Source organism: Amblyraja radiata, chromosome 7 (genome assembly GCF_010909765.2).
Source record: "Amblyraja radiata isolate CabotCenter1 chromosome 7, sAmbRad1.1.pri, whole genome shotgun sequence".
Classification (NCBI taxonomy): Eukaryota; Metazoa; Chordata; class Chondrichthyes; order Rajiformes; family Rajidae; genus Amblyraja; species Amblyraja radiata.
This window is the reverse complement of record NC_045962.1, coordinates 90,456,553-90,476,615: the sequence shown is the minus strand read 5'-3', so window position 1 is coordinate 90,476,615 and position 20,063 is coordinate 90,456,553. Positions and strand designations below refer to the sequence as shown.

General features: G+C 50.5%; 2 protein-coding genes and 1 non-coding gene across 3 annotated transcripts in view; 1 reads left to right on the top strand and 2 right to left on the bottom strand.

The window, feature by feature from the left end:
* Nucleotides 1-20,063, top strand: part of LOC116975639 — a 613,100-nt gene that overhangs the window by 117,733 nt on the left and 475,304 nt on the right. The gene's annotated exons all lie outside the window — the stretch shown is intronic.
* Nucleotides 1,670-20,063, bottom strand: part of arpc2 (actin related protein 2/3 complex subunit 2) — a 37,759-nt gene continuing 19,365 nt past the window's right edge. Inside the window, exons 5-10 of the mRNA XM_033024977.1 lie at nt 19,556-19,742; nt 17,229-17,322; nt 13,984-14,110; nt 10,413-10,513; nt 8,170-8,270; nt 1,670-2,012 (exon numbers count right to left, since the gene is read on the bottom strand). Coding sequence (XP_032880868.1) covers nt 1,988-2,012; nt 8,170-8,270; nt 10,413-10,513; nt 13,984-14,110; nt 17,229-17,322; nt 19,556-19,742 — 635 coding nt within the window. The 3' untranslated portion in view covers nt 1,670-1,987. The remainder of the gene's footprint in view (nt 2,013-8,169; nt 8,271-10,412; nt 10,514-13,983; nt 14,111-17,228; nt 17,323-19,555; nt 19,743-20,063) is intronic.
* On the bottom strand, nt 2,519-2,628 carry LOC116975710. Its single transcript, XR_004412713.1, has one exon. It is a non-coding gene; the product is annotated as a small nucleolar RNA SNORD89 (small nucleolar RNA).

Sequence of the window (20,063 nt, the reverse complement as noted above, 5' to 3'; positions counted from 1 at the left end):
CTAAGTGGGACAGGGGCATAAGGCAGCAACTCTACCCCAGTCCTGAACTACAATCTACCTCATTACTGATCCTCAGCCTATCTTTGATCGGACTTTACTTTGCACTAAACGTTATTCCCTTATGTATCTGTACACTGTGGACGGCTCGATTGTAATCATGCATTGTCTTTCCGCTGACTGGTTAGCACGCAACAAAAGCTTTTCACTGTACCTCGGTACACGGGACAATAAACTAAACTAAAGATAGACCCAAAAAGCTGGAGTAACTCAGCGGGACAGGTTGCATCCCTTAAGAGAAGGAATGGGTGACGATTCGGGTCGAGACCCATCTTCAGACTGAGAATCAGGGCACCCTCAGACTGACGAAGGGTCTCGACCCAAAACGTCACCTGTTCCTTCTCTCCAGAGATGCTACCTGTCCCGCTGAGTTACTCCAGCATTCTGTGTCACAGCTTAAGGATAAGGGGGAAATCCTTTAAAACCGAGATGAGAAGAACTTTTTTCACACAGAGAGTGGTGAATCTCTGGAACTCTCTGCCACAGAGGGTAGTCGAGGCCAGTTCATTGGCTATATTTAAGAGGGAGTTAGATGTGGCCCTTGTGGCTAAGGGGATCAGAGGGTATGGAGAGAAGGCAGGTACAGGATACTGAGTTGGATGATCAGCCATGATCATATTGAATGGCGGTGCAGGCTCGAAGGGCCGAATGACCTACTCCTGCACCTAATTTCTATGTTTTTAAACCAGCATCTGCAGTTCCTTCCTGCACCATCCTGGCCACACACTCATCTCACCACTGCCATCAGGAAGAAGATACAGGAGCCTGAAGACTGTAACATCCAGGTTCAGGAACAGCTACTTCCCCACAGCCATCAGGCTATTGAACACAGCATTGAATAAGCTCTGAGCTCTGAACTGCAAAACTATTATTTGTTATTTGCACTATATTTGTTATTTACAATGATTACATATTCACATATTCTGTTGTGCTGCAGCAAGTAAGAATTTCATTGTCCCGTTCAGGACATATGACAATAAAACACTCTTGACTTGAAAAGAAACTAAAATGAAACTAAACTGTGCCACCATGACTCCGTCTCTCTATATATTTATTTATACGTAATAACAAAAAAATCAAACTTGTAGGAACGGCGACGGGAAAAATCTGAGTAAGGTTCTGCAAACATTTTCGCGCTGTTGTGTAGCGGTTTGGCGTAGGTCCTTGAGATCGCTCGCACGCACGCACGCAGCCAGACGTCCAAACAAGGCTAGACGTTTAGTACAATATAGATGACAAAAAATCAAGATTGTAAGAACTGTGACGGGAAAGATCTGAGTAAGGTTCTGCAAATATTTTTGCGCTGTTGCGTACCGTTTTGGCGTAGTTCCTTGAAATCGCTCGCCCGCACGCAATGTCCAAACTAGGCGGGACTTTTAGTACAATATAGATGACAAAAAAAATCAAAATTATAAGAACGGCGATGGGAAAAATCTGAGTACGGTTCTGTAAACATTTCCACGCCGTTGTGTAACGTTTTGACGTAGTTCCTTGAGATCGCTCGCACGCACGCACGCAGACACACGTCCAAACAAGGCAAGACTTTTTAGTATGATATAGATGACAAAAAATCAAATAATAAAAATTAAAAATAAAACACAGCAGACATGTGTGACGTACAAAATGTTTATTGTGCCGGGACGGCGGTGGTCCCAGACAGACCAGCGGTACAGGTCCATGGGGGAGGGGGCGATACGCGATGTGTTAGTGAGCAGGGACAGGCAAGAGTTGAACGTTAGGAGACACAGCGTTGGGGGGGTTTAAGTCTGAGGGCCCCTGGGTCACCGGGAAGCAGAGACGGACACTCATCAGTGCAGGGGAGGGGGGCTCCTGGTCCGGGGGCCGTGACCCCGTGTGGCTGGAGGGTAAGTGAGGAGTCTGGGCCCCCCCCCCCCACCCCCCCATCACCGCTCAATGACCTCCAGGTTTATTATCGGGCTGAGAATGTCTTCCCCCTGTGGAGAGAACGGGACAGTTAGAACGGGGCAATGGTACGTACCCTCCCCCCCACCCCCTCAATCTTACCCCTCCACCCCACATCTCCCCCTCCATCTCCTCTCCCCCCCCCCCCCCAATCTCACCCACCCCTCCCCACACCTACCCCTGGGAGGGAAGGGGGTGTGAGGGGAGGGAGAGTGTAAGGGAAGAGGGAGAGGAGGGGGAATGGGAAGGGGGAGAGGGACGGGGGGACCAGAGTGAGGGGGGGTAAGGGGTGGGAGAGGGCGAGGGGGGGGTAGGAGGGGAGGGGAAGAGGGTGAGGGGGGTAAGGGGTGGGAGAGGGCTAGGAGGGGAGGGGGCGTTAGGGGGGTAAGGGGTGGGAGAGGGCTAGGAGGGGAGGGGGCTTAGGGGGGTAGAGGGTGAGGGGGTAGGAGGGGAGGGGGGAGTGTGAGGGTGAGAGGGCTTAGGAGGGGAGAGGGTGAGGGGTGGGGTTATGGGGGGAGGGGGAGAGGGTGAGTGGCTGGCAGAGGTCAGACAGAATTCGCTTCAAGGAGTTTTGTCATCGCGCGGCGCGGAGAACAAACTGCATCGGCCGCGCTGCAATTCGGCCTTTTACTGTCATCATCCCTCCGGCTGGGGCAGTGAGGAGGGGGGGGGGGGCAAGGGAGGGGTGGAATTCCAGGAGTCTCTCTCCCCACCCTCACTACCCTGGGTTCCCCCTCCCCCCTCTATATCTCCACCCCACCTCCCAACATCCCTCCCCCCAACAACAGGTCTCCCCCTCACCACGCCCCCCCCCCCATCTCCCCATATCCCTTCTTTCCCCTTTATCATGTACCACCAATTCTGCCCCCCCTCCCACTCCCCCTCCACCCCATCTCCCCCTCCACCCCTGCTCCCCCTCCACCCCCATCTCCCCCTCCACCCCCAACTCCACATTCAGTCTACTCCCACATCTCCCCCACCCCTCTCTCCACCACCCTCGTCCAGTCTCCTTGCACGCCACATTGTGACGGGTCAGTAATCACAGCCTTTCCCTGTAAAACCAGCCTTGTCATTGAGAGGCTCTCCCCACCCCCCCCCCCCCCCCCCCCCCCCCCCCCCCGGTCCCCTCACTACACACACACTAGACCCTGCTCTCATTAAACACACACACTAGCCCTCGGCAGCAACTGAGAGCCTCGCACTCTCTTTCCCTCCATCCTGCCCAGCACACAGAGAGAGAGAGACAGAGAGAGACAGAGAGAGAGAGGGACGGAGAGAGAGACAGAGAGAGAGACAGAGAGAGACAGAGAGAGACAGAGACACAGAGAGAGACAGAGACACAGAGAGAGAGAGAGAGACAGAGAGAGACAGAGAGAGACAGAGAGAGACAGAGACACAGAGAGAGAGAGAGAGACAGAGAGAGACAGAGAGAGACAGAGAGAGACAGAGAGAGACAGAGAGAGACAGAGAGAGACAGAGAGAGGGGGAGAGAGAGAGAGAGACAGACAGAGAGAGAGACAGACCTTGTTCTGTGCTGGGTCGTTACTAAACTTACTGCCTCTGTCTATGTGACTCACGCGTGTGTCTATCAGAAGGCCTGACTCTGCTCGACTGCACTGTCCACACTCTAGGCACTGGTGCTATGGCACTATCACCAAAGGCACTCTGCTGTAATAGTCTGTGGTGGCGATGTTTGCCATGGACAGACCTAAGGGCAAAGGGAGAGGTCAGAAACCGTGACACCGAACAAACGAACGAGGAACAGCAGATGGACAGAGTGCTGGAGTAACCCAGCTGGTCAGGCAGCATCTGTGGAGAACGTGGATAGGTGACGTTTCACTAAGTGCTGTAGTAACTCAGCGAGCCAGGCAGCATCTGTGGAGAACGTGGATAGGTGACGTTTTGGCTTGGGACCCTGGTTCAGACTGATAATGGATAAAATCCAGCGTAACACTGGGGTACAGTACCGGTGGGGACGGGTCTGTGTGTATAACCTTAAATGGCTGCGGGACTTGCAATCGCCCGCCGGGGGCTTTGACTTTGACATCGGGAGAAGAATGGAGAGCAGGGGAGAGACAAGACTTTGCCTTCCATCACAGTGAGGAGGAGATTCACTGTGATGGATGTTTGTGTAAATTGTGTTGGTTGTGTGTCTTGGTTCTTTTCTTGTTGTATCACTGCAGAAACCAAATTTTGTTTGAACTTCATGTGAGGTTCAAATGACAAATAAAACTGTATTGTATTGTATTGTATTTTTCACACAGAGAGTGGTGAATCTGTGGAATTCTCTGCCACAGAAGGTAGTTGAGGCCAGTTCATTGGCTATATTTAAGAGGGAGTTAGATGTGGCCCTTGTGGCTAAAGGGATCAGGGGGTATGGAGAGAAGGCAGGGATGGGATACTGAGTTGGATGATCAGCCATGATCATATCGAATGGCGGTGCAGGCTCGAAGGGCCGAATGGCCTACTCCTGCACCTATTTTCTATGTTTCTATAACACTGGAGTATGCACCTACGCCCCAATTAGCTGAAGTTCACCTCAGCATTGATTGCTCGAGCTGTTTCTGAGTAAGAGCAGGACATGCAAAGGATAATTCAAATGACAGGGAGCGAACACGCCCGTGGCTGTTCCGAGACCCATCGTAGATTCGGATGCAAAGATGCTGGCACCTTCCCCAAACCACAGAAATCTACTGCCTATCAGCTGCCCACTCACAGCCAGGGAGACGGGCTGGGCTTCGGGAAAGGAGTGGGTGGGGGGAGGGGACGGACGAGGAAGACTCTGTATCTGGAATGAGGAGCAGAGGAAACTATAATAGCGGATACAGTCAGGTCTCTCAAAAGCCACTTGGACAGAGGTTTTGGATAGGAAACGTTTGGATGAGCCAAATGGGACCAGCCACCAATACCATCTCGGCTGGCATGGACTAGGTGGGCTGAAGGGCCTTTTCCGTGCAAGGATCTTAAGAATATTTTTAAAGCGGAGTTTGACAGGATCTTGATGAGTGCGGGTGTCAGGGGTTATGGAGAGAAGGCAGGAGAATGGGGTGGAGAGACTGAGACTGTATGACTCCAAGACTCTAAAGGGCCTGTCCCACCTGGTGATTTTTTCGGCGACTGCCGGCATCATTGACTGACGTATCTGGTCACCGAAAAAAATCGCGGCCTGATGACATATTGCCGCGCGGAGTTTTTTCGCAACATTTTATTTTGTCACCGCTGGATTTTGAAATGTTCAAAATCTTTCGGTGACACTGCCGTGGTACAGGCCCTTAAGACTATTTTTAAAGCAAATATGGACAGATTGTTGATTAGTACGGGTGTCGGGGGTTATGGGGATAAGGCAGGAGAATGGGGTTGGGAGGGAGAGATAGATCAGCCGTGATTGAATTCGGTCTGTACGGAGTTTGTACGTTCTCCCCGTGACCTGCGTGGGTTTTCTCCGGGCGTTCCCGGAGAAAACATGTTCCCGATGATGGGGGAGTCCAGAACCAGGGACCACAGTTTAAGAATAAGGCGTAGGCCATTTAGAACGGAGACGAGGAAACACTTTTTCTCACAGAGAGTGGTGAGTCTGTGGAATTTTCTGCATCAGAGGGCGGTGGAGGCTTTCAAGAGAGAGCTAGATAGGGCTCCTAAAGATACCGGAGTCAGGGGATATGGGGAGAAGGCAGGAACGGGGTACTGATTGGGGATGATCAGCCATGATCACATTGAATGGTGGTGCTGGCTCGAAGGGCCGAATGGCCTACTCCTGCACCTACTGTCTATTGTCTCCGGTTTCCTCCCACACTCCAAAGACGTGCAGGTTTGTAGGTTAATTGGCTTTGGTGGAATTGTAGATTGTTTCTGGTGTGTGAGGTAAGGCTGGCGGTCGGCGTGGACTCGGCGTTTCCGGGCTATATCTCTAAACTAAACTCTAAGCAGGCTACAACATTCAATTATAAGACATGAATTGAACAGTTCACTACATTTTAAAAAGTATTTGCACAGTATTCAACTGCAGGGGTGTTCATCAACCTGATTAGTACGGGTGTCAGGGGTTATGGGGAGAAGGCAGGAGTATGGGGTTAGGAGGGAGAGATAGATCAGCCATGATTGGATGGCGGAGTAGACTTGATGGGGCCGAATGGCCTAATTCTGCTCCTAGCACTTACGAACTCTAAAACCAAATGAACTCACAATACACCTCACAAATAGCAACAAGCTGACTCATGAAAGGGCCTGTCCCACTTGGCGGTTTTCTCGGCGACTGCCGGCATCATTGACCGACGTATCAGGTCACCGAAAAATCCGCGGCCTGACCACGTATTGACGGTTTTTTCACGTGTCGCAACATTGTTTTTTGTCACCGCTGGTTTTCGAAACTGACACTGATATGACGCCGGCAGCCCGCGGAAAAAAAATCGCCAAGTGGATCAGGCCCCTTTACTTAAAGCAGCATCAGCTGACTGACTTGTTCCTCTGCTGTTGTTCCAAGTTGGTGCCTTGCTTTCCTGAGCTGCCAGCTTTACTTTTTTTACGCCGTGCCCCTGTTCCGAACCGCCGGCCACGAGACCCCCCCCCCCCCCCCCCCCCCCAATCTATGCGAAGACCACGTCCTGCCATCCAGTAAGGTAGACACAAAAAAGCTGGAGTAACTCAGCGGGGCAGGCAGCATCTCTGGAGAGAAGGAATGGGTGACGTTTCTGGTCGAGACCCTTAAAGAATGGGTGAAGTTTTTTGCATATCTTTCATTCATTTGTTCTACATCTCTCTGCAATACCGTCTATATCTCTTGTTTCCTTCTCCCCTGACTCTCAATCTGAAGAAGCGTCCCGAAACGTCACCCATTTCTTCTCTCCAAACATAGAAGATAGGTGCAGGAGGAGGCCATTCGGCCCTTCGAGCCTGCACCACCATTCAATATGATCATGGCTGATCATCCAACTCAGTATCCTGTACCTGCCTTCCCTCCATACCCCCTGATCCCTTTAGCCTCAAGGGCCACATCTAACTCCCTCTTAAATATAGCCAATGAACTGTGGCCTCAACTACCTTCTGTGGCAGAGAATTCCACAGATTCACCACTCTCTGTGTGAAAAATGTTTTTCTCATCTCGGCCCTAAAAGATTTCCCCCTTATCCTTAAACTGTGACCCCTAGTTCTGGACTTCCACAACATCGGGAACAATCTTCCTGCACCTACCTCAGTCCAACCCCTTAAGAATTTTGTAAGTTTCTATAAGATCCTCCCTCAATCTTCTAAATTCTAGCAATGCTAGAATTCAAAGATTCAAAGATGCTGCCGGTCCCGCTGAGTTACTCCAGCTTTTTGTGTCCATCTTCGGTTTAAACCAGCATCTGCAGTTGCTTCCTACACACAGTAGGGAAGGTCACAGATTACACCAGCTTTAGCCCCCAAGATCTCTCGTGCTCCCTGGAGATCTGCAAGCTCCCTCGTTACATCCTCTTCCCCAGTGCAGGCAGCGGCCCAGACGACACAGTCCGTGAAACGCACTCCTTGCTTCCCCAGACGCCGGTACTCACGTAGACAGACACAAAATGCTGGAGTAACTCAGCGGGGGAGGCAGCATCGCTGGAGAGAAGGAATGAGTGACGTTTCGGGTCGAGACCCTTCTTCTCTCTGACATTTCAGTTTAGCTGAGCTTAGTTTAGTTTAACTCAAAATCATTGTTCTATATCTCTCTACATCATTGTCTATATCTCTCGTTTCCCCTTTCTCTGTCTCAATTAAATCAAAAAATTCCCCTTACTCTCCCTGGAATTCTCTGCCTCAGAGGGCAGTGGAGGCCGGTTCTCTGGATACTTTCAAGAGAGAGCTAGATAGGGCTCCTAAAGATAGCGGAGTCAGGGGATATGGGGAGAAGGCAGGAACGGGGTACTGATTGGGGATGATCAGCCATGATCACATTGAATGGCGGTGCTGGCTCGAAGGGCTGAATGGCCTACTCCTGCACCTATTGTCTATTGTCTTGGCTGATCTATCTCTCACTAAATAAATACGTAATCGCTACGTGGAAAATATCCATCTCCATCTCCATCACCAGTTCCATCTACAGCTATTTCCTGAAACGTCGCCCGTTCCTTCTCCCCGGAGATGCTGCCTGTCCCGCTGAGTTACTCCAGTATTTCGCGCCGTTCTTGGAATAAACCAGCGCGCGCGGTTGCTCCCGACACTGGTACTTACGACATGGTTTTCATCTCTTTCTTCTCGATCTCGGGCCGGGCGCGGTTCAGCACCTTGAGGAAGTCGGACGTCTTGGCCCTCATGCGGGTGTGGATGTAAGCCTGCAAAGTGACACAGCGGTTGGCAAACCAGGAACGGTGGCACAGCGGGTAGAACCGCTGCCTCGCAGAGCCGGAGACCCCATGGGGTTCCATCCCGACCGCGGGCACACTGCCTGCACGGAGTTTGCACGTTCTCTCCCCGTGGGTTTCCCCCTGGTGCTCCGGTTCCCTACCACACTCCAAACATGTACAGGGCTGTAGGTTAAATTAGCTTGGTAAAATTGTAAATGGTCCCCAAGATTGTTAAGAGCTTGGACACACTAGAGGCAGGAAACATGTTCCCGATGTTGGGGGAGTCCAGAACCAGGGGCCACAGTTTAAGTATAAGGGGTAAGCCATTTAGAACGGTGACGAGGAAACACTTTTTCTCACAGAGAGTGGTGAGTCTGTGGAATTCTCTGCCTCAGAGGGCGGTGGAGGCCGGTTCTCTGGATGCTTACAAGAGAGAGCTAGATAGGGCTCTTAAAGATAGCGGAGTCAGGGGATATGGGGAGAAGGCAGGAACGGGGTACTGATTGGGGATGATCAGCCATGATCACATTGAATGGCGGTGCTGGCTCGAAGGGCCGAATGGCCTCTACTCCTGCACCTATTGTCTATTGTGCGTAGGGTAGTGTTAGTGTGAGGGGATCGCTGGTCGGCGTGGACTCGGTCACGGTGGTGCAGCGGTAGAGTTGCTGCCTTACAGCGAATGCAGCGCCGGAGACCCGGGTTCGATCCCGACTACGGGTGCTGTCTGTACGGAGTTTGCACGTACTCCCCGTGACCTGCTTGGGTTTTTCTCTGGGATCTTCGGTTTCCTCCCACACTCCAAAGACGTGCAGGTTCGTAGGTTAATTAGGTTGGTAAATGTAAAAATTATCCCTAGTGGGTGTGGGATAGTGTTAAGGTGCAGGGATCGCTGGTCGGCGCTGACCCGGTGGGCCGGGTTCCACACTGCATCTCTAAACTAAACATGCAGGTTTACAGAAAAAGACACAAAGTGCTGGAGTAACTCAGCAGGTCAGGCAGCATCTCTGGAGAACTAGAATAGGTGACGTTTCGGGTCGCGACCCTTGTGCATGTTCTCCAGAGATGCTGCCTGAGCCGCTGAGTTACTCCAGCACTCTGAGTTCTACACAGCCAGATACACTTGCTTCTACACTTGCAGGCTGGCATCCTTATTTCTCGGAAGGCTGAGGGATATCTTGTATAAAAAGATGAGGGAGTTTGGGTGAATGAAAAGTCTTTTGCCCAGAGTAGTGGAGTCAAAAACCAGAGGATGTACAGTTCAAGGGGGAAAAGACTTAATAGGAACCTGCGAGGCAACATATTTTTTTTTTACACAAAGTGTGGTGGGTGTATGGTACGAGGTAGTTGAGGCTGGAAGATTTCAACAGGTACATGGATAGGATAGGTTTAGAAGGATATGGGCTGTCCACGCAGGCTGGTGGAGCTTGTGTAGATGGGACATGTTGGCCGGTGTGGGCAAGTTTGGCTGAAGGGCCTGATTCCACACAGTAGGATTCTGTGACTAAGGTTATCAAGCGAGATGTTGCTTGTGTAGGTGCCGGGAATATTCTGCACTACGAATCTTTGGAATTCTCTGCCTCAGAGGGCGGTGGAGGCTGGTTCTCTGGATGCTTTCAAGAGAGAGCTAGATAGGGCTCTTAAAAATAGCGGAGTCAGGGGATATGGGGAGAAGGCAGGAACGGGGTACTGATTGGGGATGATCAGCCATGATCACATTGAATGGCGGTGCTGGCTCGAAGGGCCGAATGGCCTACTCCTACACCTATTGTCTATTATTATCTATTATTTCTCTTTGCTCTATCTGTTGTATTTGAGATATGGCCCAAAACTGCTCACAATACTCCAAATGCGGCCTGACCAGTACTTTTATAGATCAGCCATGATTGAATGGCGGAGTAGACTTGATGGGCCTAATGGCCTCATTCTGCTCCCATAACTTCTGAACATATAAAACCTCGCCATTACATTGCTCCTCATTGTCTTTGTAAAGGTGCATCCTTTCATCCAGGGGCTGTGCCCTCTGGTCCTAGACTCTCCCAGGAGATAAACCAACACCAATTCACATCCGGATCAAACTGGGCAAGATCAAAACAGTGATGGCTGGAGCAGGTTGGAGACTCGGTGACTCACCTTGGAGCACTTGATGTGGTAATGCAGGTAATCCCTGAAGGTGTGGATCAGGTTGATGGTGTTGTCACGGGTGGCGGGGTTGGTGTGACGTGGGAACAGCACTGGTAAAACAGAAACGTGGACGTTAACGGTGGCTCAGAGTGAGCGGAGGGTGGGGAACGAGGCTCGCAGCCCAGCCGGCAGTCCCACCACACAAGCCGGCAGTCCCACCACACAAGCCGACCAGCCCACCACACAAGCCGAACAGCCCACCACACAAGCCGACAGTCCCCACCACACAAGCCGGCAGTCCCACCACACAAGCCGACAGTCCCCACCACACAAGCCGACAGTCCCCACCACACAAGCCGACAGCCCCACCACACAAGCCGACAGCCCCCACCACACAAGCCGACCAGCCCACCACACAATAGACAATAGGTGCAGGAGTAGGCCATTTGGCCCTTTGAGCCAGCACCACCATTCAATGTGATCATGGCTGATCATCCACAATCAGTACCCCGTTCCTGCCTTCTCCCCATATCCCATGAGTCCGCTATTTTTAAGAGCCCTATCTAGCTCTCTCTTGAAAGTATCCAGAGAACCGGCCTCCACCGCCCTCTGTCAATGAGATTCCCTCTCATCCTTCTAAACTCCAGAGTGTACAAGCCCAGCCGCTCCATTCTCTCAGCATATGACAGTCCCGCCATCCCGGGAATTAACCTTGTGAACCTACGCTGTACTCCCTCAATAGCAAGAATGTCCTTCCTCAAATTAGGGGACCAAAACTGCACACAATACTCCATGTGTGGTCTCACCAGGGCCCTGTACAACTGCAGAAGGACCTCTTTGCTCCTATATTCGTGCAATAGGTGCAGGAGTAGGCCATTCGGCCCTTCGAGCCAGCACCGCCATTCAATGTGATCATGGCTGATCATCCCCAATCAGTACCCCATTCCTGCCCTCTCCCCATATCCCCTGACTCCGCTATTTTTAAGAGCCCTATCTAGCTCTCTCTTGAAAGCATCCAGAGAACCTGCCTCCACCGCCCTCTGAGGCAGAGAATTCCACAGACACAACACTCTCTGCGAGAAAAAGTGTTTCCTCGTCTCCGTTCTAAATGGCTTACCCCTTATTCTTAAACTGTGTGTAGCCCCTGGTTCTGGGCTCCCCCAACATCTGGAACATGTTTCCTGCCTCTAGTGTGTCCAAGCCCTTAACAATCTTATATGTTTCAAGCCGGTAGTCCACCACACAAGCCGGCAGCCCAGCGGGGCGGCACGACGGCAAGAGCCACTGCCTCACAGCGTCCGAGGCCCGGGTATGATCATGACTACGGCTGCTGTCTGTACGGAGTTTGCACGTGTAGGAAGGAACTGCAGATGCTGGTTTAAACCCGAAGATAAGACACAAAATGCTGGAGTAACTCAGCGGGACAGGCAGCATCTCTGGAGAGAAGGAATGGGTGATGTTTCGGACTTTGAAGTCGGGTCTCGACCCGAAACGTCGCCTGTTCCTTCGCTCCATAGATGCTGCCTCACCCGCTGAGTTTCTCCAGCGATTTAGTCTACCTCACACTGTACACAGTACTCCACAATGCACAGTCATACAGCGAGGAAACAGGCCTTTCAGCCCATCTTGTCTGTGCCGACCAAGGTGCCCCATTTGTCCACATCCCTCTAAACCTTTCCTATCCATATACCTCCACTGGGCGGCACGGTGGAGCAGTGGGTGGAGCTGCTGCCTCGCGGTGCCAGACCGGGTGTGATCTCGACTGCGGGTGCTGCCTGTATGGAGTTTGTACGTTCTCCCCCGTGAGTTTTCTCCGGGTGCTCCGGTTTCCTCCCACACTCCACAGACGTGCGGATCTGTACATTGCCCCGACTGTGTCAGGAGTGGGGTAGCATTGAAAGGGTGATCAGTGTGAAAGGGTGATCGCTGGTCGGCGTGGACTCAGTGGGCCTTTTCCATGCTGTATCTTTAAATAAATCACGTCCTTTACACCTTGTTATTCTACCTGCCTCAACTACTTCCCCCGACTACAGTGTAATAAAGGTACTAAAGTCAGGAAGCCTTTGGATCCCCAGAGGAAGCAACTTCATAAAAGGTTCCCAATTTGATTTTTGTTCCATATTTATTTAATTGTTATAAACAATAGACAATAGGTGCAGGAGTAGGCCATTCGGCCCTTCGAGCCAGCACCGCCATTCAATGTGATCATGGCTGATCATCCCCAATCAGTACCCCGTTCCTGCCTTCTCCACATATGTCGACTCCGCTATCTTTAAGAGCCCTATCCAGCTCTCTTTTGAAAGTATACAGAAAACCGGCCTCCACCGCCCTCTGAGGCAGAGAATTCCAGACTCACAACTCTCTGTGTGAAAAAGTGTTTCCTCGTCTCCAACTTCAAATAGCCCTTGCTTTCCCTCGCTCTCCTTCCCTCTCTCTCCATCCCCCTCCCCAGTTCCCTGACCAATCTTACTGTCTGGTTAAGGGCCTGTCCCCTGTACGAGCAAATTCAAGAGTTCTCCCGAGTTTCCCCTGATTCGAACTCGGAGATTTACGGTAATGGCCGCTCGTAGGTACTCGGGGCTCTCGTGGACATTTTTCAACATGTTGAAAAATCTTCACGAGTCTTCACGAGCTTACTGCGTTTCCCCGAGTACCTGCCGTTAGCGTTACGAGCCGCTAAGAGACGTCCCCGAGCTCCGGCGTACCCGCGACGTACATTCTACGTGCTTACCACGAGTTTGATTTGTTTTAAAACTCGGGAGAGCTCTTGAATTACCTCGTACAGTGGGACAGCCCCATACGGGTCTAGAAAGACGCTGGAAAAAATCGAAGGCAGACAAAAATGCTGGAGAAACTCAGCAGGCGAGGCAGCATCTGTGGAGCAAAGGAAATGGGTGACGTTTCGGGTCGAGACCCTTCTTCAGACTGACGTCGAAACCCTTCTTCAGACTGATGCGGTGGTGGGGGAGGGGCGGGTTCCCGCCCCTCCCCCACCTCCACATCAGTCTGAAGAAGGATCTCGACCCGAAACGTCAACTGTTGGGCTTGTACACTCTGGAGTTTAGAAACATAGAAAATAGGTGCAGGAGTAGGCCATTCGGCCCTTCGAGCTTGCATTCAATATGATCATGGCTGATCATCCAACTCAGTATCCTGTACCTGCATTCTCCCCATACCCCCTGATCCCTTTAGCCACAAGGGCCACATATAACTCCCTCTTAAATATAGCCAATGAACTGTGTGGCCTCAACTACCTTCTGTGGCAGAGAATTCCACAGATTCACCACTCTCTGTGTGAAAAATGTTTTTCTCATCTCGGTCCTAAAAGATTTCCCCCTTATCCTTAAACTGTGACCCCTAGTTCTGGACTTCCCCAACATCGGGAACAATCTTCCTGCATCTAGCCTGTCCAACCCCTTAAGAATTTTGTAAGTTTCTATAAGATCCCCCCCCTCAATCTTCTAAATTCTAGCGAGTAGATGGAGGAGAATAAACCAGTTTAGTTTACTGTCACGCGTAAAGCTTTCCACGGCACCCAATCAACTAAGCTGCACGTGGATGGCGGGGAGCGTGGGCTTACCGAAGGTGATGTAGCCGATGTTGTCGCCCATGGCCGCGTCGGTGTCCTTCAGCTCGAGGGGGGGCTCGCGGTGGCTGAACAGCACCTGGGGGGCGGTGTGGCTCGCACGTCGACCCTCCTTGAACTCCTTCGAGGTTCACAGAAACAAAACACATCAGCGGCGGCACGAAGTACACGGATTGTCATAGAAACATAGACAATAGGTGCAGGAGGAGGCCATTCGGCCCTTTAGAGCCAGCACCGCCATTCATTGTGATCGTGGCTGATCTTCCCCTATCAATAACCCATATAACAATTACAGCACGGAAACAGGCCATCTCGACCCTTCTAGTCCGTGCCGAACACGTATTCTCCCCTAGTCCCATCTACCTGCGCTCAGACCATAACCCTCCATTCCTTTCCCGTCCATATAACTATCCAATTTATTTTTAAATGATAAAAACGAACCTGCCTCCACCACCTTCACTGGAAGCTCATTCCACACAGCCACCACTCTCTGAGTAAAGAAGTTCCCCCTCATGTTACCCCTAAACTTCTGTCCCTTAATTCTCAAGTCATGTCCCCGTGCCTACCTTCTCCCCATATCCCTTGACTCCACTATCCCTAGAGCTCTATCTAACTCTCTCTTAAATCCATCCAGTGACTTGGCCTCCACTGCCCTCTGTGGCAGGGAATTCCATAAATTCACAACTCTCTGGGTGAAAAGGTTTTTCCTCACCTAAGTCTTAAATGACCTCCCCTTTATTCTAAGACTGTGGCCCCTGGTTCTGGACTCGCCCAACATTGGGAACATCTAGCTTGTCCAGTCCTTTTATAATTTTATATGTTTCTATAAGATATCCCCTCATCCGTCTAATCTCCTGTCGCCGGAAGCTTGTGTCCTTTTCAGGACGGACGATGACAGCGATGTCAACATTCGTAACAAGATGGACAAAGAGGTCCTTCTGCTGTTGTACAGGGCCCTAGTGAGACCACACCTGGAGTATTGTGTGCAGTTTTGGTCTCCAAATTTGAGGAAGGACATTCTTGCTATTGAGGGAGTGCAGCGTAGGTTCACCAGGTTAATTCCCGGGATGGCGGGACTGTCATATGTTGATAGAATGGAGCTGCTGGGCTTGTATACTCTGGAGTTTAGAAGGATGAGAGGAGATCTTATTGAAACATATAAGATTATTAAAGGATATTATTGAAACATATAAGATTATTAAAGTCCGATCAAGGATAGTCCAAGGGTCACCAATGAGGTCGATAGTAGTCCAGGACTGCTCTGACCAACTGTCCGCGCTGACCAATAGACAATGGACAATATGTGCAGGAGCAGGCCATTCGGCCCTTCGAGCCAGCACCGCCATTCAATGTGATCATGGCTGATCATCCCCAATCAGTACCCCGTTCCTGCCTTCACCCCATATCCCTGACGCCGCTATCTTTAAGAGCCCTATCTAGCTCTCTCTTGAAAGTATACAGAGAACCTGCCTCCACCGCCCTCTGAGGCAGAGAATTCCACAGACTCACAACTCTCTGTGAGAAAAAGTGTTTCCTCGTCTCCATTCTAAATGGCTTACCCCTTATTCTTTCCTAGTGGGGAGAGAACACTCGAATTACCTGATGATCAGCCATGATCATATTGAATGGCGGTGCAGGCTCGAAGGGCCGAATGGCCTACTCCTGCACCTATTTTCTATGTTTCTATGTTTACCCTGGCCAGCCACTCACAAACTGGAAAGGCTGACTATCTGAAATAGGCGGATTCAATAGAGCAGTGCCACGTATTCAGATAGAAGGCACGGTAAACTTGCGTGTGACTGGAAGAACAATGTTTAGAGGTGAAACAAAGGCATTTAATATTAAATGACTCTCAAATCAATTTCCTCACCACAGATTAAACAAATGCAAATTTGTGTGCACAGGTCTGAGGCTAACCTGGCTCCCACGAGGAAACAAAGAGCTGTCTTTCTCTGGCGTTTCAAATTACAGGCAATAATTATTAACAGGAAGAGAAAATGGGAACCAGAGCATAGCAGTGCTTGCAGCGCTGGCTGCCCTGATATAGGAAGGGACACACACACACACACACACTCTCACTCACTCACTCACGCACGCACACACTGACACCACACACACACTGACACACACAGGCACACACTGACACACCACACATGCACGCACGCACACACACACACGCAGAGTGCTGGAGTAACTCGACTGGAGAAAATGGATGACGTTTCACACCTTCACAAGTGAAAGGAGCAGAATTAGGCCGTTCGGCCCATCGAGTCTTCCGACATTCAATAATGGCTGATCTAGCTCTCCCTCCTCTAATCCCATTTTTCTGCTGAGGCAGACAAAAATGCTGGAGAAACTCAGCGGGTGAGGCAGCATCTATGGAGCGAAGGAATAGGCGACGTTTCGGGTCGAGACCCTTCTTCAGGCTGATGTGGGGGTGGGGGGGGAGGAAGAAGAAAGGAAGAGGCGGAGATAGTGGTAAACTGTTTTCGGAGAGAGGAGGAGAACTTCTCATACCCTGAGGAGATTTTGCAGTGTAGTAAACAAAATATAACAATAGCAATATATATATATATATATATAAATATATATATAAATAGCAATAAATATAACATAGCAATCCGAGGGATAACTTTTCCACACAGAGGGTGGTGGATGTATGGAACAAGCTGCCAGAGGAGGTAGTAGAGGCTGGGACTATCCCAACGTTTAAGAAACAGTGAGAAATAGAAACAACGAAAATAAGTGCAGTAGTAGGCCAATTGGCCCTTCGAGCCATTCAATGTGATCATGGCTGATCATCCAACTCAGTATCCTGTACCTGCCTTCTCTCCATAGCCCCTGATCCCTTTAGCCACAAGGGCCACATCAAACTCCCTCTTAAATATAGCCAATGAACTGTGGCCTCAACTACCTTCTGTGGCAGAGAATTCCACAGAGGCAGGTACATGGATAGGACAGGTACACAGAAATGCTGGAGAAACTCAGTGGGTGCAGCAGCATCTATGGAGCGAAGGAAATAGGCAACGCCGAAACCCTTCTTCAGACTGATGGGGGGCCACACATGGATAGGACAGTGTCTTAAACACATGGATAGGACAGGTTTGGAGGGATATGGGCCAAGCGCAGGCAGATGGGACTAGTGTAGATGGGACATGTTGGCCGGTGTGGGTGAGCTGGGCTGAAGGGCCTGTTTGCACGCTGTATCACGCGGGGTTCACAAGCTTTGATTGTCCTACCTGCATGAAGACTTTCCCAATCACCACATCATCATCATCCTTGAAGACGGTGCTGAAGACCACGGTCACGCGGTCCTTCTTGGCCTCCACGTACCTGCAAGGTTTAGATTAGTTTTACTTTAGATCCCTACAGTGAAGATGTGGATCACAGATATGTCCGAGACACTACATTTGGAAAACATTAGGTTTGTCTTGGCGGAAAAACCAGATCAATTTCTCAAGACATGGACACCCTTCACCGAATTCCTACAAGAATAGTATGGTGCAACACAAATTTAAATTTAAATCCGATGCTGGGTTGGGTGAGGTGGGCGGGAGACGAGGGGCAAGATATATCTCCACCTTTTCCTTTTCTCTTATTTCTATATCTTTCGGCCAAACTACTTTGGTAGTTTAGGGGACTTTCCTTGGTTCTTTTTCGATCTATCTTTTCACTTTTCACTTTTCCCCTCTCTTGTTCACTTTTTTTCAGGTCTCTGAAATGTTACAAATGTTTTGGCGACCCTGATATGACGCCTCATTAACCAATGGGGGGGGGGGGGGGGGGGGTGGTGGTGGTGGTGTGTGTGTCTGTGTGTGTGTGTGTGTCTGTGTCTGTGTGTGTCTGTGTGTGTGTGTGTGTGTGTGTGTGTGTGTGTGTCTGTGTGTGTGTGTGTGTGTGTGTGTGTGTGTCTGTGTGTGTCTGTGTGTGTGTGTCTGTGTCTGTGCGTGTGTGTCTGTGCGTGTGTGTGTGCGTGTCTGTCTGTGTGTGTGTGTGTGTCTGTGTGTGTGTCTGTGTGTGTGTGTCTGTCTGTGTGTGTGTGTCTGTGTGTGTGTCTGTGTGTGTGTGTGTGTGTGTGTGTGTCTGTGTGTGTGTGTATCTGTGTCTGTGTCTGTGTGTGTGTGTGTGTGTGTGTGTGTGTGTGTCTGTGTGTGTGTGTCTGTGTGTGTGTGTGTGACCGTGACCAGAGATCCCCGCACGCCAACACTATCCTACACACACTAGGGTCAATTTTTACATTTATAGCAAGCCAATTAACCTACAAACCCGCACGTCTTTGGAGTGTGGGAGGAAACCGGAGATCTGGAAGAAAACCCACGCAGGTCACGGGGAGAACATACAGACAGCACCCGTAGTCGGGATGGAACCCGGGTCTCTGGCGCTGCATTTGCTGTAAGGCAGCAACGTTACCGTTGTACCGTGCACTCGCATATGTGACAAATTAAAATAGAGCGATAGACTGTGGAAACAGGCCCTTCAGCCCAACCTGCCCACACCGGCCAACATGTCCCAGCTACACTAGTCCCATCTGCCCGCCTTTGGCCCATATCCCTCCAAACCTGTCCTATCCATTTGGGATAGTCCCAGCCTCAACTACCTCCTCTGGCAGCTTGTTCCATACACCCACCACCCTTGCGAAAAAGTTACCCCTGAGACTACTATTAAATCCCCCCCTCCCGTCCTCTGGACCTCGATGCCCTACTCTGGGCAAGAGACTCTATGCATTTTCTACATCTATTCCTCTCATGACTTTATATAGATTAAATGTTATAGAATGTTAAAGAAAGAACTGCAGGTGTTGGAAAAATCGAAGGTAGACAAAAATGCTGGAGAAACTCAGCGGGTGAGGCAGCATCAATGGAGCGAAGGAATAGGTGACGTTTCGAGTCGAGACCCTTCTTCGAAGGAATAGGTGACGTTTCGGGTTGAAAAATATAAGATTGTTAAGGGTTTGGACACGCAAGAGGCAGGAAACATGTTCCCGATGTTGGGGGAGTCCAGAACCAGGGGCCACAGTTTAAGAATAAGGAGTAAGCCATTTAGAATGGAGACGAGGAAACGCTTTTTCTCACAGAGAGTGCGAGTCTGTGGAATTCTCTGCCTCAGAGGGCGGTGGAGGCAGGTTCTCTGGATGCTTTCAAGAGAGAGCTAGATAGGGTTCTTAAAGATAGCGGAGTCAGGGGATATGGGGAGAAGGCAGGAACGGGGTACTGATTGGGGATGATCAGCCATGATCACATTGAATGGCGGTGCTGACTCAAAGGGCCGAATGGCCTACTCCTGCACCTATTGGCTATTGAGACCCTTCTTCGAAGGAATAGGTGACGTTTCGGGTCGAGACCCTTCTTCGAAGGAATATGTGACTTTTCGGGTCGAGACCCTTCTTCGAAGGAATAAATGATTAAATGAGAAGGGTCTCGACCCGAAAAGTCACCTATTCCTTCTCTCCACAGACGCTGCCTCACCCGCTGAGTTTCTCCAGCATTTGTGTCTACCGTAAATGTTATCGAACGATTAAAAGACGCATGCGCCGTGTCCTGTTGCCCTGCTCTGGCCAGGCACTCACAGGGTCTCGTCTTCACGGTAGTGGATGAGGGCGCGGCTCTCCCCCTCCATGCCTTCCTGCTGGAAGTTGAAGTACTTCTCGAAGACGGAGGCGAAGCAGTTCCTCTTCAGCATGCCTGCCTGGTGCACCACCTCCTCCTTGTTGGGGGGGATGCTGTCCAGGTCATAGACCAGTGACACGTTGTAGCCTGTGGGACAAAAACACCAAGACAATAGACCATTACGGGGTCACGGCCTTTATAACAAGAGGAATCGAATATCGGAGCAAAGAGGTCCTTCTCCAGTTGTACAGGGCCCTAGTGAGACCACACCTGGCGTATTGTGTGCAGTTTTGGTCCCCTAATTTGAGGAAGGACATTCTTGCTATTGAGGGAGTGCAGCGTAGGTTTACAAGGTTAATTCCCGGGATGGCAGGACTGTCATATGCTGAGAGAATGGAGCAGCTGGGCTTGTATACTCTGGAGTTTAGAAGGATGAGAGGGAATCTCCTTGAAACATATAAGATTGTT